At 30.2% G+C, this 17,953-nt stretch overlaps 1 protein-coding gene and 1 long non-coding RNA gene across 3 annotated transcripts in view; both read left to right on the top strand.

The window, feature by feature from the left end:
• Positions 1 to 13,664: 13,664 nt before the first annotated feature.
• Positions 13,665 to 15,584, top strand: LOC129949404 (uncharacterized). The gene is made up of 2 exons (XR_008782035.1): positions 13,665 to 14,231; positions 15,218 to 15,584. It is a non-coding gene; the product is annotated as an uncharacterized LOC129949404 (long non-coding RNA).
• A 446-nt stretch (positions 15,585 to 16,030) lies between these two features.
• LOC129949397 (uncharacterized) overlaps positions 16,031 to 17,953 on the top strand; it is a 59,312-nt gene continuing 57,389 nt past the window's right edge. For both annotated transcript variants that reach the window (XM_056060833.1, XM_056060832.1), the window contains exon 1: positions 16,031 to 16,846. In XM_056060833.1, coding sequence (XP_055916808.1) covers positions 16,706 to 16,846 — 141 coding nt within the window. In that variant the 5' untranslated portion in view covers positions 16,031 to 16,705. The remainder of the gene's footprint in view (positions 16,847 to 17,953) is intronic.

Genomic DNA, 17,953 nt, shown 5'->3' with positions numbered 1-17,953 from the left:
GTCCAGAAGTCAGAGACAATTCTGTTCCGGACTCCGTTGGCTGGGGCCACGAGGGATACGTGTAAGAATTGGCGCAAGATGGTCATCGTTGACCTTCACGGGCAGCCATTGGCGAGCAAAAGTGTAGTGAAGTACCTCGGTATCTGGTTAGATCAGTATTTATATTTCGACAGACATATAAATGCTGCTCTGACCAGGGCCAGAGGAGCCTTCGCTCTGACGAAACGGCTGTTTTTTAGCAGTCGGCTTGACCCCAGAGTGAAGGTAATTTGCTACATGGCCCTCATACGGCCAATGATCGTATATGGTTGTCCTGTGTGGTTCAACGTTGCCCCTTCCCAGATGGAGAAGTTCCGGGTGTTCGAGCGGCAGTGTTTACGACGCTGTACCGGCTTATATCGAACAGCCGAATCTTCTTATGTACATTACTATTCCAACGAGGTCCTATACAACGGGGCTCGAATCAACAGAATTGACAATTTCGTGATAAAACCCGTTCGAGGTCACATTGCAAGAGCTATGTCTTCGACCAACAATTTAATTTTCGGGGCGTTCTATCCGAACGACGAGTATTTTGAAAGTGCACGCTTGAGCGGGTTCATTCCACCAGAGGCATTCCTCTTTTTAGACAAATGCGGTCTGATACAGGATAGATTGGCAGTTCCGTTAATCTACCACGTCAGACGAAGAACCGTGAATAGGCAACTCCCATACAATCGGGACGTCATGGCACAAGGTGGAGCGGAGCTCCTTCGGTTCAGTAGGGCTGTGTCCGAACGGGACCGAACTGATAGGGTGAAGCAGGAGAACCAGTTTTGGTGGCTTCAATCGGCACTTGATAGTGGTTAGTCGGGATGGGGTTTAAGCCTTGGCCGGCTTACATACTTGTTTTATAGTTTTAGGTTTTAGTTTTAAGTAGAATAGGCATGGTGGCACAAAAAAAATACAAAAAAAAAAAATAAAAAAATAATAAAAAAAAAAAACAAAAAAAAAATAAATTAAAAAAAAAAAACATGGAATTTAAAAAAAAAAAAAAACAAAATTTAAAAAAAAAAAAAACATACACAAAAAAGACAGTAAAATATAAAAACAAAAAAAGTTAGATTTGCTGCTGTGGTTGTTCTAGTTTTAAGTAGCTTATAGGTAGAATAGGTAGTTTAAGTTAGTTTTAAGTTTTATATTAGGGACCTTATTTAAGTAGTTTTTAAGCAAAAATAAAAAGGATATTGATATTAGTTTTTTTTTAAGTTTTCTAATTAATACAAAAATAAATAAAATTGAATTGAAGTTAAAATAGATCTTAGGGCCGAAAGGCATTAGTAGTAAGTGTTATAGTTTAACTTAGATTGTCCGTATGGGACCATTAAGTTAGTTGTAAGTTATGGATAATTAGGCTAGTTTTATGAATTTTTGTCTAGTTTTAAGATAGGTTTAAGAATGAATTAATAAAAATGAATTATAAAAAAAAAAAAAAAAAAGTGCGTTGGACTGTCATGCTAGAGGTCTTGGGTTCGATCCCTGCCTATGCCATCTAAAGTCTTTTCACGGGTACTGCCTCTTGCGAGGAATTGACAAATTCTCCAAGAGTAACTATTGTCATGAAAAAGTGCTTTCTCAAAATTAGCCGTTTGGAATCGGCATATAAACTGTAGGTCCCCTCCATTCCTGACAACATTACTCGCACACAGGAATGGTTGAGAGTTGTAAGTCACTAGGCCTTGGTTCTCAACGGACTGTCGCGCCACCCAATTTATTTTTTTTTTTATTTGAGCAAAAATGCATTTTAATCCTTATTATATTATGATCACGTCTTATATCCACGATTTTAACATAAATATGGTACGCATGTCGTTGGTTTGCCATCACTTTGAAATAGAACAGCAGCGTTTCAATAGAAAAGAGTCAATTAAACTAGAGTTGTTTATGGCAATACAACAAGCAAAATTGTATCTTCTATCAACAGTGGAGCAATAACATAATGATATAATTTAAAAGAAATGAACAGAGCACTATATAAAGACTTTGAGTAAAAATCTGCAACTTAAGATTTTTTTGTCTAAATGTTTCACCTACATATTTTCAGTGTCATATATATTTGCAAGTTTCTTAAAATTGAGTCTATTTTATTTATTCAAATAGAAAAATGCTTAAGATTTTCTTTTAATTTGTAGAAGAGCTAGTAAACGAGATATTTTATTTCTGAAACCAATTATCCTAATTAGTAAACAGACACAGTTGTAACAATGTTTTTGTTTTTAGCAAAAAAATAGTTTTTATTTACTTAAGCTAGACCAAAAAGTCTCCGTACAGCAGCCTAATTTTAGTTTTATTTTTGAAAAAAAGTACTAGGATTCAATGTAAAACCTAAAGTCATGATATTGAAAAAAAACTTGGTTTCCACCTTTTCCTTTTTACCAAATTTAAAAAAATTATGATTGTGATTTTCAAAATACTTGTTTAATAATAATTAACAATAATTATTTTATCTCGGAATCAACAAAAAAAAGCTGCAGTGCGGAGACTTTTTAGACTATGTCTATGTATGTACAAATATGTATTAAAGTACACATATAATTGAAATAATAAGTTTCTTATAGCCTGCTATTTTTTCCGAATTATTCTGGCTGAGGTTTTTTCACTAAAATGATTGACTGCTAACTTTCCATTCCGTCCGTCGATTTGTCTTGCTTGAAAGGTTTGTGGGTTGTCAGGTTTTCGTGTTTTGTAAAAAATTTATCAGTTGAATTATACTAAAAAAATTAAACATTTCCAACAATATTTTGCATATGACAGAAGAGTTTGATTTCGAAATCTATTTTGGTTACCGAGATTTTTATTCGAAAACCAATTTTACCAATTTTAGTAGCATTTCTTCAAAGTTTTTTTTCTGATATAAACAAATACAAATTGGATGAATACAATTAATTTGAAGCCAATGTATTATTTAAGAGATACCGAGAACCGAACTTGATGTTTACCAATTTTGCGTACTATTTTTTGTAGATTTTAATTTTTTATGAAAAAACGAACTGTTGGATTTTTATCAAAAATTCACTGAATGTCTAAAACAATATTTTATGTGAGATACAAATTAAGTTTAAACTAATATTTTAACAAATATGGACTACTACTATTTGGTATTTTTTTAACCATAAACATTCTTAAAATAGTTTCAAAAAAACATTCATCTCTTGCGCACTAACTAACATCACTTTCATTGTTGCATTCAATGAAAGTTTAACTCAAAATATCACAGAACTAAAAATCCTACCTACCTAATTTCCAAATATTTCACTCTGAAAAAAAAATTTAAATCTCAACCCAAAAAAGTTCCATGCCACCTCATATGTGCAGGTTTTCGTATTGCTTACTGTATCTGGGTAAGAGTTAAGTGCCTGCTTACAGGTGATGAAATATTTAATAGAATGGAAAAGGAGCATAGAGTGTACTAATTAAAGGGGGTGATTCTATGTGGAGTCAAATTGTTCTTGCCCAGGCATTCTGGCACAGAATGTAGATTGTTTAAATTGTTTTTCCCTTTTTTTCAAGGTCCGTAACGAGGTGGGATATTAATAAGAAAAAAATTCCACGTCTTACTTTGAAACCCCTTTTTGAGAATAGATGGGAGAGCAGGTTAGAAGCATTAAGGCCTTTAAAAACAAACGAAGAAACACATGAAGCCCTTATAGAAATAGAAAATCGAAAGGCATAAAACATAGCAGAATAGTTAGGAAATAAAATTTTTGATTTTATATTTATTTGCTGCCTACAAATTTAGTTTAATGTTTTAGAAAATATAAATAAAACTAGTAAATATTTGCAAATCCGTCTGTTAATCTATCAACTGGCATAAAAGTTTTAGAAAATACAAAAAACAGTTTGATTTAATGCGTTTCGATGAAAAATTTAATGGGTAGGTTTGTTCAATAAACCGAGCGTATTGCTAGTTCCCTAGAAATACTAAATATGTTTCCTGAAGCTTCATTGCGACTACAACGGAGTAAAAGACTTTATGCTGATGAATGTCCTGAAACTATATTAGACCCGAAACAAAGATTTAAAGTAGATTTTTTTTTAAATTTTTAATGAAGCCATTCAATCAATTACAGAATAGTTTAAACAGCTTGATACATATAACATCAGTTTTTCATTTTTATGTAACATAAGCGAATATTTAAAAAATAAAAAGAGGCTGGGATGCGACCCACACTGATAACTTCCCATCCCGTCTGTCGATTTGTCTTGCTTAAAAGTTTGTCTATATGTACTAGTATCAATTTTAACAAATTTGCGTACTATTTTTTGTAGATTGTATTTTTTATGAAAAACGGACTGTTGGATTTTTATATATAGAAATCACTGAATATCGAAAACAATATTTTCTGTAAAATAAAATAAGTTTGAAGCCAATATTTTTAATTTTTGAAAAGCTATTTGAGTCGAAAGTAAATTTTTACCAAGTTTTAGTATTGTTTTTTTAGAGTTTTTCAATTCGATTTTCTTCAAAATTCTATCGAATGTTGAAAACAATATTTTCTATAAAATAAAATTAGTTTGAAGCCAATATTTTATAGTTTTGAAAAGATATTTGAGTCGAAAATCAATTTTTACCAACTTTTATAATTTTTTTTTAAGGTTTTTATTTTTTGTACAAAAACTGTCAATTCGGTTTTTCTAAACATCTTTCAGAATGCTTAAAACAATATTTCTTACAAGATAAAATAAGTTTGAAGTCTAACTTTCAAGTTTTTGAAAAGATATTTCAATCCATATTCAATTTTTACCAACTTTTGTTAATTTTTTTTCGGTTTTTAATTTTTTATAAAAAAACTGTCAATTCGATTTTGTTCAAAATTTTACTGAATGTTGACAACAATATTTTTTTAACAGATAAAAGTAAATTAAAGCCAATATCTTAAAGTTTTGAAAATATATTTGAGTCGAAAATCATTTTTTACCAACTTTTATTCATTTTTTTTTAGGTTTTTATTTTTTGTAAAAAAAACTGTCAATTCGATTTTCCTCAAAATTTTACTGAATGTTGAAAACAATATTTCTTATAAGATAAAATAAGCTTGAAGGCTAAATTTTAAGTTTTTGAAAAGATATTTTAATCGATATTTAATTTTTACGAACTTTGAGTAATGTTTTTTTTAGATTTCTATTTTTTTATAAAAAAACTGTCAATTCGATTTTTCTCAAAATTTTATCAGATTTCAAAAACATTATTCTCCGTTGCTCAAAATTGTTTTGGAGATGAAATCATATGTTAGTCGTTAAATTTAGGAGTTGACAAATTTTTTTTTCAGTTTTTTTGATTTAGAAAAAAACTGTTAGATAGATTTTTTTCAAAAAATATACCTGTTTGGTATCACGTTACAATATATTATATAAAATTTAAATCCAGTCTAACCAAAATTTTCACCTTTTTTTAAACTGCTATGGTAAAAAAAAACACCTACGCAATTTTCTTGAGAGCCCTTTCTGCATCTTTCTGCCTTATTATCTGTATAACAAAATTTATTGGAATTCGATATCTCTTCTGGTTCTTGAGCTATGGACGACGAAAAAAACGTCGCGAACGTACGGACGTACGGACATACAGACGTACGGACGTACGAACGTACGTACACACGCACGCACAGACATCTTTCTAAAAATCTTTTATTTCGACTCTAGGGACCTTGAAACGTCGATAAATGTCAAAGTTTTCAATTCTAGAAATCGGAACCATTAAATGTACATGCTTCATGCCTTAATTTGCAGAATGTTATAACATTAGGTAGTTATAAACATTTAGATGGAGAAGAATTGTTTCAAGAGTAAACCGTAATATCCCCGCTTGTTACATCACAAAGCTTAAGTTTAGATGTATTAAATCTAAGTTTTAGTTCAAACTTTGAAGATTTTGCTCCGAATTTAGAAATTGCTCTCGAAATCCCTAATACAATCTCGGTCGCGGTAGCTTCAGGAGAACGTAGTTTTTCTAAACTTAAAATTGTTAAAAATTATATCTCCAGAGAGATTGGTTGGCTTATCTATAATGTCCATTGAAAATGAGTTATTAAATTCTTTAGCCTTTGATGATCTCATTTCTGAATTAAACGTTTCCCCTCTGCTCGTTTCATCGCTGCGTTTTATTTTATGGTTTAGGGTTACTTGGAATACCTCAATTACCAAAAAACCCACTGAAAGTCTGAAAGTCTACCTCCTGGGTAATGTGGGAAAGGCTTATGCGCTTTCTACTAATCTTGCACAGGGTACAAGATTGCCTGGGGCCGGCATACACCTATAAAGTTCCTATATGTCGCAGATAACAATTAATAAATTCAAAATAAAAAGTACGCATACGCCCGAGTGCTTCACTTGGATTTTCACCACAACCTTAAGTTAATACATTCATTCACTAATTTTTACCGATTTTGTGTGTTTTTACATTCTATGAAAAAACTGACTGTATTGTAATAACGTTTTACTAAATGATGAAGAAAATAATTAGTTTTAAGCCATTTAATTTAAATTTTGCATAGATATTTTACTTTTTAACTTCCCATAGAAAGTTATTGTAATGGGTCCGATATCTAGAATTGAAAACTTTGACATTTATCGACGTTTCAAGGTGCCTAGAGTCGAAATAAAAGATTTTTAGCAAGATGTCTATGCGTCCGTGTGTACATACGTTCGTACATACATACGTTCGTACGACCGTACTTTTGCCACGTTTTTTCATCTTCCATAGCTCAAGAACCAGAAGAGATATCGACTTCAAATAAATTTTCTTATACAGATAATAATGCAGAAAGATGCAGAAAAGGCTCTCAAGAAAATTGTGTGAGTTGTTTTTTTACCATAGCAGTTTAAAAAAAGGTGAACATTTTGGTTAACCCTCAATATCTTACGAACCCAAAACGCTAGAGACTTGAATTAAATTTTATATAAAACCCGTTCTTAAAATCTGGTAAAATTTTGAGAAAAATCAATTTGACTCTTTTTTTATAAAAAGAAAAACCTACAAAAACATTACTAAAAGTTGGTAAGATAGAATTTCGACTCAAATATCTTTTCAAAAACTTGAGATTATGGCTTCAAACTTATTTAATCTAATAAGAAATATTGTTTTCAAAAATCGGGAAAATTTTGAGACAGATCGAATTGACAGTTTTTTTTTACAAAAAATAAAAACTTAAAAAAAATTAACAAAAGTTGGTAAACATTGATTTTCGACACAAATATATTTTCAAAAATTTGGGCTTCGGTAGTTTTTTTTTATAAAAATCCAACAGTCCAATCTACAAAAAACAGTACCCAAATTTGGGAAAAATTGATGTTCGGTTCTTGATCTCTCAAATTAATTTTATTCATCCAATTTGTAAAAATTAAAGAAATTCTACTAAAATGGTAAAAAATTGTTTTCGGCTAAAAATCTATTTAACAAAACTAAATTTTCAAAATTAACTATTTCTTTATATGCAAAATATTGTTGGCATTTTTAAAATGTTTAAGAATAATTCAACTCACTTACTTACTTACTTAAGGTGGCGCTACAGTCCTGTGTGAACTAGGGCCTCACCAAAAAAATAATTCAACTGACAACTTTCTTAACACAACAAGAAAACATACAAACTTTTAAGCAAGACGGGTTGGGAAGTTATCAGTGTGGATCGCATTACAGCCTCTTTTTTTTCAAGTTTTTATATGACGTAAAAAATGTTATATCGATTTTTCTCAAAATTTTAAAGATGTCTAAAATTCGACGTGACAAATATTTTATTTTAAGTCTGTTTAATGTGTCAGAGAGCTCATAGTAGATATTTGTACATACATATGTATATAATATGCTTCCGTTTCTAAAACCCTAACTAAACGTACCATGACAATGTGAAGCCCTTAAAAATAAATTATCAAAATAAAAAAAAGAAACACAAAACAATTAGATTCATTACATAAACAATAATCTGTCGTCAACTAAAAATTTGTTTGCCTTATACTTGTTCCTCTAGCAAAAACAAATAAATCTCACTAGAACCTTAATGTATCTAACCACGTAATCAATTGCGCTTTAAACTAAGGGTTTATTAATTTAAAAAAATCCCCCACTAATTTATAACACATTCCATTAAAAAAACAAAACTACAGTAACTATCAACGACAATAAAAAAAATAGTATAAAAACCAGTCAATGAAACTATCAAGATAAACCGAACAAAACACAATAACGAAAACTTTGAAATTAAAAATAGTAATAGTTCTATCTGATTCCAAAGAAAATCAAACAAAACAGGAACTTGATTGGTTATATGCTTTTTGTATATCTTTTTTTTCTGCTTCTTTTCATCTCAAAGATACACAACACCTTATTCAACAGGTATGGTGGGTACTTTAGTACCTCTGATTTAAATATTTGTTATTAAATCAACCTACCTGTTTAAATTTCTGTTCAACAACAACAACACAAATAATATTGAGAGAATAACTTAGTTTTTAATTCTCTCCAAACTTTGCATATACATAGATACAACTTTAAGTTTGTAGCTATAAAATGCTTATACAACACTTACTCTCTCAAATGTAAACAATTTTAAATAAATTTAATCTTTTAAATTAATTTTTGTACCAATTAAAGAATTTGCAGTAGTATGGTTAATGTGTGTAGATGCAAAATATTATTGTGAAAATAAATAATTTGTTTAAATACAAATGCAGTTAAATGTAACCGATTCATAGATAATGGTTTAAATATGATTCTGGAGTGCATTTACAATGATTAATATAAAGACAGTGCTGTCGAAAATACTACTTTTGTAGTGTTAATATCAAAGACCTTGGGCAAAATTTTAAACAGTTCTCGGTTAAGCAATGAAGCCGACCCTAGTTATAGTAGTTTTTTGTAGGTAAAAAGTCTTTCTCAAATTTTCTTAATTTTAAACTCTGTTGTTTTTTGTAACTTGTTTTCCCTTTTCCAACTAACCTTTATCCAATCCAGCTTAGATGACTGGGGATTTTGGGAGCAGAAAATGATTTCCTGCTAAATGTCCAAAACTATGTACCACACATGATGTACCACATTATTTTTTGTTGGGGCAGTGCAAGTTTGTCCAAATAGTTACATTGCTAAGTTTTGTAGTCTATTGAATCGGTGGAAATGGTGTTATTTTCAATGACGAATGCAGAGGGAGGGATTTGTAGGAGTTTTTTTTTCTTTTCATAGAAATTGCCTTGAATTTATATTCTTAAAAGTTATTGTAATGGGTCCGATTTGTCAAGTTGAAAATGTTGAAATTTCTCGACGTTTCAAGGTACCTAGAGTGGAAATAAAAGATGTCTGTGCGTGCGGGTGTACGTACGTTCACGACGTTTTTTCGTCGTCCATAGCTCAAAAACCAGAAGAGATATCGACTTCAAATAAATTTTGTTACGCAGATTGTAAGGCAAAAAGAAGCAGAAAGGGCTCTCAAGGAAATTGTGTGGGTGTTTTTTTTTTACCATAGCAGTTTAAAAAAAAGATGAAAATGTTGGCTAACCCTAAATATCTTACGAACTAAAAACGCTAGAGACTTGAATTTAACTTTATGTAATATGCTGTAACGTGATACCAAACAAGTATAATTTTTGAAAAAATCCAAGTAACGTTTTTTTTATAAATCAAAAAAACTGAAAAAAAATGTGGCACCTCGAAAATTTTACAAATACAAAATGATTTTATCTCCAAAATAATTGTGTGCAACGAAAAATAACATTTTTAACATCTGGTCAAATTTTGAGAATAATCGAATTGACAGTTTTTTTTACAAAAGAAAAAAACTTAAAAGAAAATTTAACAAAACTTGGTAAAAATTTGTTTTCGACTAAAAATCTATTTAATAACACTTGTTTTCAAACTAAACTATTTCTTTTTATGAAAAATATTCTTGATAATTGTAAAATTTTTAAGAATTACTCAAATAACAATTTTTGGAATTCTATTGCTACTATCGCAACCAGTCTGCTTACTCGTAGGTTGGACCTGATGCTTCACTTTAAAGGAGTCAACAAAACTTTAAAATTGCAGAGAGACAAATTTTTGCTTCTTGAATTTAAGCAAATTAATGCATTTAAGTACATAATTTCTCTAAATATAAAATAAAAACAAATTAAGGCAAACAAATAAGCTGGGAAGAAACTTTTGCGTGGCAGTCACAAATTACACGTTTCAGAATCTCTTTTCATTTCAATTCTCAAGAGGTTCAAAGCTCTTATATTAATAGATATGAAACGTGCATTGTGTTTTTCAATTACCCATCAGTTTAACAAAAGTGTCAATTTTGCTGTTTTTGAGACATTTATATTTTTGAAATTCGTGTTTAAATCTCAGTTCTAGAACATCTAAAGTAAATTTCCTTTAGAATGTAGATTTTTTTAATTTGTTACGACCTTAAAAGCTTTACTCATCAGAAAATCAATTTTGAAAAAATATGTTGCCCGGCTGCAATATCTGCAAAAAAATGTTCTTAAAAATTTAAATGCGATTTTAAAAAAATTATGAAATTTTCGATCATCAATTTAAAAATTTGACCATCGAAAAGAGCTTGCATTGAAAGACAAGATTATTAAAATCTGATTAAGTTCTTGAGAAAATTTGAAAACAAAATAATGGCTCTATGGGGGGTACCCTTTTTTCTTGTAAAAAGAAGCAGAGTTAAGAAAAAAAATAGAGAAAGTTCTAAAAAAATCTATCGGTTGATTTCTGAAAAAATTTGAATTTTTGAATTTACACCAAAAAATTTGAATGGCGGCTGCTGTTATTTTTAGTATTAAAACATGAAAAACGCCGCTAATCGGCTTAGTTTCAATCGACACAGTGATTTATGCTTTAGGGGCCAGACAGACTTTTGGACTTTTCTAACATCGTAATGCCATTTTTGATTCGAATTTTTTACGAATGCAATACTTACCTTATACATAGTTCCTATGTGTCGCAAGTAAAAATCACTTCAATGTTCTCTTTAAAAAAAAATAAAAAAACAAGATGGAATTGAAGGCTAGTTTCAGGAATTTAAAGGGAACTTAATATGAAATTGAAGATCTCATATTCAAGGTTTCTTCTTAAAAACTTGAATCTTTGCTCTTTTTCTTGAAACAAATTTTTATGAAAATAATTAAAAGCATTACTCAAGTTACAAAAATTTTAAATGTTTTTGACAACAAACCACTTTCTGGTGAATTGTCGTTAAATTACTAACAAATCTAAATCTAATCTAAAAAAAAAAATTTTGGAATAGGGCTGAATGTCAGATTTATATTATGTCCTCAGTCCAGCCCTCTGCTAAAAGTGGTACTTTTTCCAAGAAAGTTTAGAAAGTAAAATACAAATTTTGTTTTCGTATACAAAAAATAAATAATTCAAAATATAATAGGGGTGATATCCATTTGCTCAATACGATAAGTTTTGAATTGAAGTAAATTCCTACAAAAATACAAACAAATTATATCCCAGAGGGGGGTCATGACCCCTACAACCCCCCTTTGTATCCGCCACTGGCCCTTAACATTTGTAAATGTAAGTTTGACATACACATTATGTTATTTAAATTTTGTCAGCCCTCTTTACAGAACATTAAGAATCTAATCTTAATGTTAAGTGTGTGACTTCCAAAGCTGATTAAAAGTCTGGATCCGCCCTAAGTTATTTTGAAGTGGCAATATTAACTTGGTGCATAAAACATAAATTCAAGCCAAGATAGCTTTTGTGATTGTTGATAAAGATAAAGACGCATTTTTCTGCTTTAAAAGTTAGACAAGTGCTTTGGCTTTCAAGTCAAGATTCATTTTAAAGCTAATTCTTACAGTTTTCTTCGAATTAAGGATGATTTAGAGTAGGTTTTAAATGTTTAAAAATGTATGCTTTTATTTCTTATTTAACTGATTGCGTTTTAATACCCGTGGTGTGATGGTTAGTGCATAGAACTATCATGCCTAACATAATCAGATGTCCTGGGTTCAAATTAGCTATAAAATTGTTTTTTTGCGTTAGCAGAATGATTAAATATGCCGTGATTGATTAATGTGGATTAAAATTTTACTATCATAAATTAGATAAACTAAAAAAAAATACGATTTGGAGTGCAGTCTACTTCGGCGTACTGAACCGTTCAGACGCGTAAAAAGAAAGTGTAACTGAGGTTGGAGTTATGTCCGAACCCTCGAATGTACCCCCCTACTGGAGTGTCAAATCACACAAGGTCTTGTTAGCCCTCATCAATGGGCTGTAGATTTTAAACAAACTGCATCCGACTATTTGTCATCGAGAAAGATTATGTTTGTTTGGTAAATGGGATTGTTAAAGTTGACGAATCCATCATTGTGGGAGCTGTGAAGGTTTAAAATACAAACTTTGAGCAAGAAGTCATTGTGCATGTTACATGGGATGATTGGAAGACCCAACAAGACATGTATGTTCATATGCAAGAACTTACAGCCCAACCGCAGCCAATGTGATATTTGATAAATTTTCATTTAAAATCAAATCCTGCCCCCAACATCTAAGGATTTCTGTATATGCTACCGAACAGCGAGAAAGAAATATCGGGCCAACAACGACAGCAAGAACTACACAATTACTAAAAGATCGCCCTACTATTACCATGCTCCTTATGAACCATACCGGCATGATAACCATGTCTCAGGCATGTCAAAGCTCTCAAATGCATTGTCAAAAATTGCAAGCCTTTACAACCCACAGTCTCTATTAAATAAATTGGAGCCTGATTTTATGCAATTCGAGACTCAGTTAAAGAATATGAAACCAGAAACGAATCGTAAAAAGAGGTTGTGTGTAAATAACAGTATAAGGTTGGACTGAGTTGTCGATCGATACGTACCTCAGAAAATATACCTCTGCAGCTTATAGCTGCACTGAACGGTCAATATATGTACATTCAACTAGACCATGGAACAAACCACATTAATGACTATTTAAAAAAAAATAACCATTTGTTCTAGGGTAGTTAGAAATGTCGATCTCAAGCCAACTTAGCCTGAGATCCAATTAGCGCTGTAGTGCGCCGTTTTGATAAACCATTTGTTCTATACCTATTCTTAGAAAAATCGTGTAAACAACACAGTTCCTATACCATTAGTTTAAACTCTGAGCAACTGTCGTCCTAGTTAAAGATTTTTTAAATCGATAGTCTTCAACTGTGCCATAGTTCGTGATCAATTTCATTTTAACAATCCTCCTTTGGAATATAAATAAAAGTGTGTTTGTATGCAAATGAAGATTTTTTTAAACCAGCAAAAAAAGAATTTTTAATTTAATCAGGGAGTATATATTTATCATTTTGAATGAAGTAACTATGTTTAAAGAAATTTTTAAAAACATACATATATTAAATAATTTTGAATCTATAAATAATTTTAGAAAAAAAAAACAGAAATACTGAAACCAAAAGATTGAAATACTGGTGAATTTCCTACTAAACACAACAAAAATTGATACAAAAAAATGAATGCAATGCACCTAACTTAACCCAGAGATTTCAGCCTAAATTAGTACCATATAAAAGATAAAAGATCTTCTTCTTCAAAGAATGCAACAAAAATTACCAAAACTACCTTATTTATTTTGTAATTTTTACAAAAAAGAAACTACATACTTGTGGTTTGTAAAAATGTATATTATATTTAAATTAACAAAACTCCGTTGCCAAACTATACAAACAATATGATGTCAAACACATATTTAAACACTTTTAAAATATCTATAAAACAATACCTTTTTTTGGATATAATTACTGAAATAAATACAAACTTTAAATACCCAATCGACAGCCCTGAGCTGATAAATCCAATAGTAACCCATACTAAACCAACAGCCCATAAGAACTTATCAATAAAAATAAAAAAAAAACCTGATACCAAAAGAGAGAAAAGCCAGTAACAGAGGTTTTTCAAGAGGCCCCATCCACCCAGACCCAGACTCAAGCCCGCACAATACAAGTTGAAAATACAAAAACAACAAAAAACACACATCTATGCTGTGCTTGAGGCCTGCAATAAAAATGTTGTGGTGTTTTTTTAAGAGCAAAAAACGCAGTTTGGTCACCAACTACTAGCAATCAGTTACTTGTTGGCCTGTGACGATATCACAACGTTTTTTTCAAATCAACTTCGCAAAGAATTGAATTCAATTATTAATAAAATCCCCGTCTGCATCTCCGTTACCCTCTCGCTGGTGTTCGAATATAATTTAAAAAGTACCTATACCTAAACTTGATCATTCGAAAACAGAAAAAGCTCCACAATCCTCTAAGGGATTTTCGAATTTATTTCAATTTATTAATTTTCTCGTCTAACTGACTTCTCGCTTCTCGTACTACAAGTTTGCTTCTATCAATATTTGTCTTTAGATCTTTGTGAGCTTTTCGCGGGTGGCAGCAACTCGGGGCTTCGCTGAAACTACCACAAATACGACCAAGACCACGACGACGACGCGACACGGACGCGATGCGATGACGGCCATTGATCACCGCCGCGCTGATTGTTAATAATTGTTCTACTGATCGTGTTGCTCACTTGATCGTTTAAGCGTTTCGTTCGTTTGCTCCTTGGGTTTTCATTCGCTACGCTGTACGAAGAAGAACGTATCTCTATCTGTATCTCGTACATTTATATACGAAGTGTCGTTTGCTTGTCATCTTTGTTGGGTTTGCGTTTGCAAAATCTTAGGGTCTGTCTATATATATATACAGCGGTATATCTCTCCCTGGGGCCTGTGGGCAAAAGATACTTCTTGGTGTGTCGTTTAGTATCGTTTTGAATAGTAGGTACTCCTTTCGTCTTATAGTGTACTCGTATATCATCGCTCCGCGATTCGTGTGTCGCGTATTTTTTATTATTTTTTTGTTTCGTTTAATTTGTTTTTTGATCTTAAACTATAAAGTTGATGTTAAAATAATAAATTCTTGATCGATATCAGGGCGAGAAATTCATTTCAAATTCATTGTTATTTTAACCTCGAAAGCGGTTGCTACAGCCTATAGGTTTTTAACCATTTCCGAAAAATAAGAAAAGTAACATCATGTTGTCTTCGTATCGCTATGCGAAGCACTGCTTCGTTCTAAAATTGCTCCTCTAATGTGAATGAAATATACGATTTATTTTCCTATAATCAGTTTTACAACAACACACGGTAGATATCATTATATAGTTCATCAAAAATCTTTTTTTTGTTTTTAATTAGTGATCTTATAAAAATACAAACATTCACGCAAACAAATTGTTAAATTAATAAAATTAGCAACTTTGATTGACGAAAATCAAAAAAATAAAGTGTTGTAAAAAAAAAATACAAAACACTGTTGTACATAATACAAACGTGTTAAAAAGTGAGATTTTCAAAAAAGAGAAGAATTTATATTATTTACTTGAAAAAAAGAAAAAAAAAATATAACACAAAATCAGAAATCACAAAAATCATATACTCTAAGTTTTACTCTAACCAAATTTATTTGATTAGAAGTGTTTGTGTTCTCGTGAAGTTCAAAACTCTGTCGTCGTCGCTAAGTCCATTATCTATCTCCGCCGCCGTTCGTTGCCGCTTATCAGTTTTAAATAAAAATAATAATTTAAAACTCTGTCTGAAAATATACTCGTATAATCAAATCAAAATAAAATATTATCATTGTCTTCTATCTCACAAGCTGTGTGTTTGATTTTATAACAATAAAAAAAACGAGAAAAAAAATAAATAGATTAATTTTGTAATTTTTCTCAATTCCATAGAGAAAATATATAAACACCGACAACATTCAATCCCAAAGCAAAAAAGTCAAATTTATGAAGTCCATCTTCGAATAACAGTGACTGAAAACATAATCTACACAACGATAAATGGAGACAAGTCGTTATTTTTCAAATGAATGCAACCAAAGTTTTATGTGCATGATTAACAAAATGCTGCTTAAAGTAGAAAATACATTATTACGGAGCCATCGACAACGTGAAACAACTGGAATTAAAAAGCTGTATAATTCGTTCTTTGTATTATTTTAATTAATTTGGACTGAAAATACTACATATTCAAAACTATATAAAACTTTAAAAAAACAAATAAAATTAAAACAAACAAAAAAATTCCCTAGTTTTTGGCGATTACAAAAAAAGTTTAAAAAGTGTCAAAATTGAAGAAAAAAAAATTACTATACTCGTACTTAGAGAAATATAACCATAAAATATTTCTTTAGTGATATAACATCCTTAAAAAAAAAAACAAATACAAAATCTAATATATTCTACAAAATTAGAATAAGTGTTAAAAACACACATAAAATAAATGTAATTCTAAACACAGTGCCTTATTAGTTCTAAAAATAAAAGTGTTAAACCACAATATAATATAATTAAATTCTCAAACAAAAAATAAAATCTTCTATATGAAATGTGACTATATGAAAAATATATAATTAATACAAAAAATTTGCACTATAATCTTTTACAATTAATAAAACATAAATTTAAACCTTCACACAAAATAACGAGTGGGACATCATAAACTTTTCGCCACCAAGCTAAATAATTAACAAACAAACAAAAACTCAAACTGATATAAAATACATTTACATAAAGTTCTATAAATCAATTGTTATAAAAATTAAAGAATTTCAAAAAATATAACAATAAAATTTAAAAATCTTGTAAACGTCAAAGAAAGTTCGTAACTTTAACACGAATGGCTCTTTCGTTACTTTCGCATCCAAATTTCACGGATTTACAAACGTTTCTTGATCCAATACGTCCTTCTTTCGATTATCCAACAATAAATAACGATCAAATGGAATACCACAGCAATAACAGTTCAGCAATAAATCAAGTAAGTAAATGTCATTTATGTGAGATCAAAGTAGCTAGTTTGTTCCTTGATTTGATTTCCTACTTCTAACAAAAATAAGGTCGTAAGATATTATTTGTAGACCTTAGAAATCTTAATGTAGAACCGAGTTTCGAAATTCATATGTCAAAAAAAAAAACAAAGACAATACGAATGTAGGTACTTTAAGGTTTATAGATTCGTTCTTTTACCGTACTATGTGAATGTGGATCGTTGTATCTTTCAATATCATTGCAGCTCAAAACCGACATCTCTTTTCTAACCCCCCCATTTTTGTAGGATATTTAAAAGAAAACCTTCAATGTCCGCCAAATATATAAAAAAAATATTCGTATATTGGGTTTGTTTGTTAATTTTTGGGAACAGAAAATATCTGAAACCTCATTTTGCCAAATTGTTTATAGCTTTGTTAATTTGTTTTCCAAACTTGAATTTTTAATTCGAAAAAGTTTGCTAATTTGTCAATAATTTACCGATTTGTTTCTGTTTTTTTAAACAAAATGTTGATTGATGTTAATCATCGATCAAAGTTGTCATTTATATGACAAAAATTCACAATAAGACTGGTTGTAATATAATATCTTTAAAAAATAGTTAGTACCAGAAATTATCGAATTAATTTGTCACTAAAATTGTTCAAAATTATGATATAATAGAACTTGAGTTAATAAATTATTGTTTTGTTATCTTCATATCACTCAAAGGAAGTTTCAGTTTTCAACACAACCTGGTTTTTGTTTTTTTTTTTTTTAATTTTCAAAAACCTACAAAAAGTAAATAGCAACCATGATTATAAATTAAAAGATGATTATTCAGCTTGTTGATTTGTAGAAAAGGGCCTGCTTGTTGCGCCTGTTAGCAACTTACAATAAGAACCTTTTGTCTGATAACGATTATCTTTAAAAATAAATTATTTGATATCATTAAAATGTGATTACGTAAATGAAGTAGTTTCACAAAGGGATTGAAGAGAAAATTCTTTTTTTTTAATGTCAAAACTGTGTATTTTCTAAATAGCGAAATCCTACTTTTCAACTATATTTTCAATTTATATATAAAATTGTATTGTAAATGGTGAATTAATTAAAG

This window comes from Eupeodes corollae, chromosome 3 (genome assembly GCF_945859685.1).
Source record: "Eupeodes corollae chromosome 3, idEupCoro1.1, whole genome shotgun sequence".
In the NCBI taxonomy this organism is placed as follows: domain Eukaryota; kingdom Metazoa; phylum Arthropoda; class Insecta; order Diptera; family Syrphidae; genus Eupeodes; species Eupeodes corollae.
Note: the sequence above shows the minus strand (reverse complement) of the source record. Positions and strands in the feature narration are given on the sequence as shown.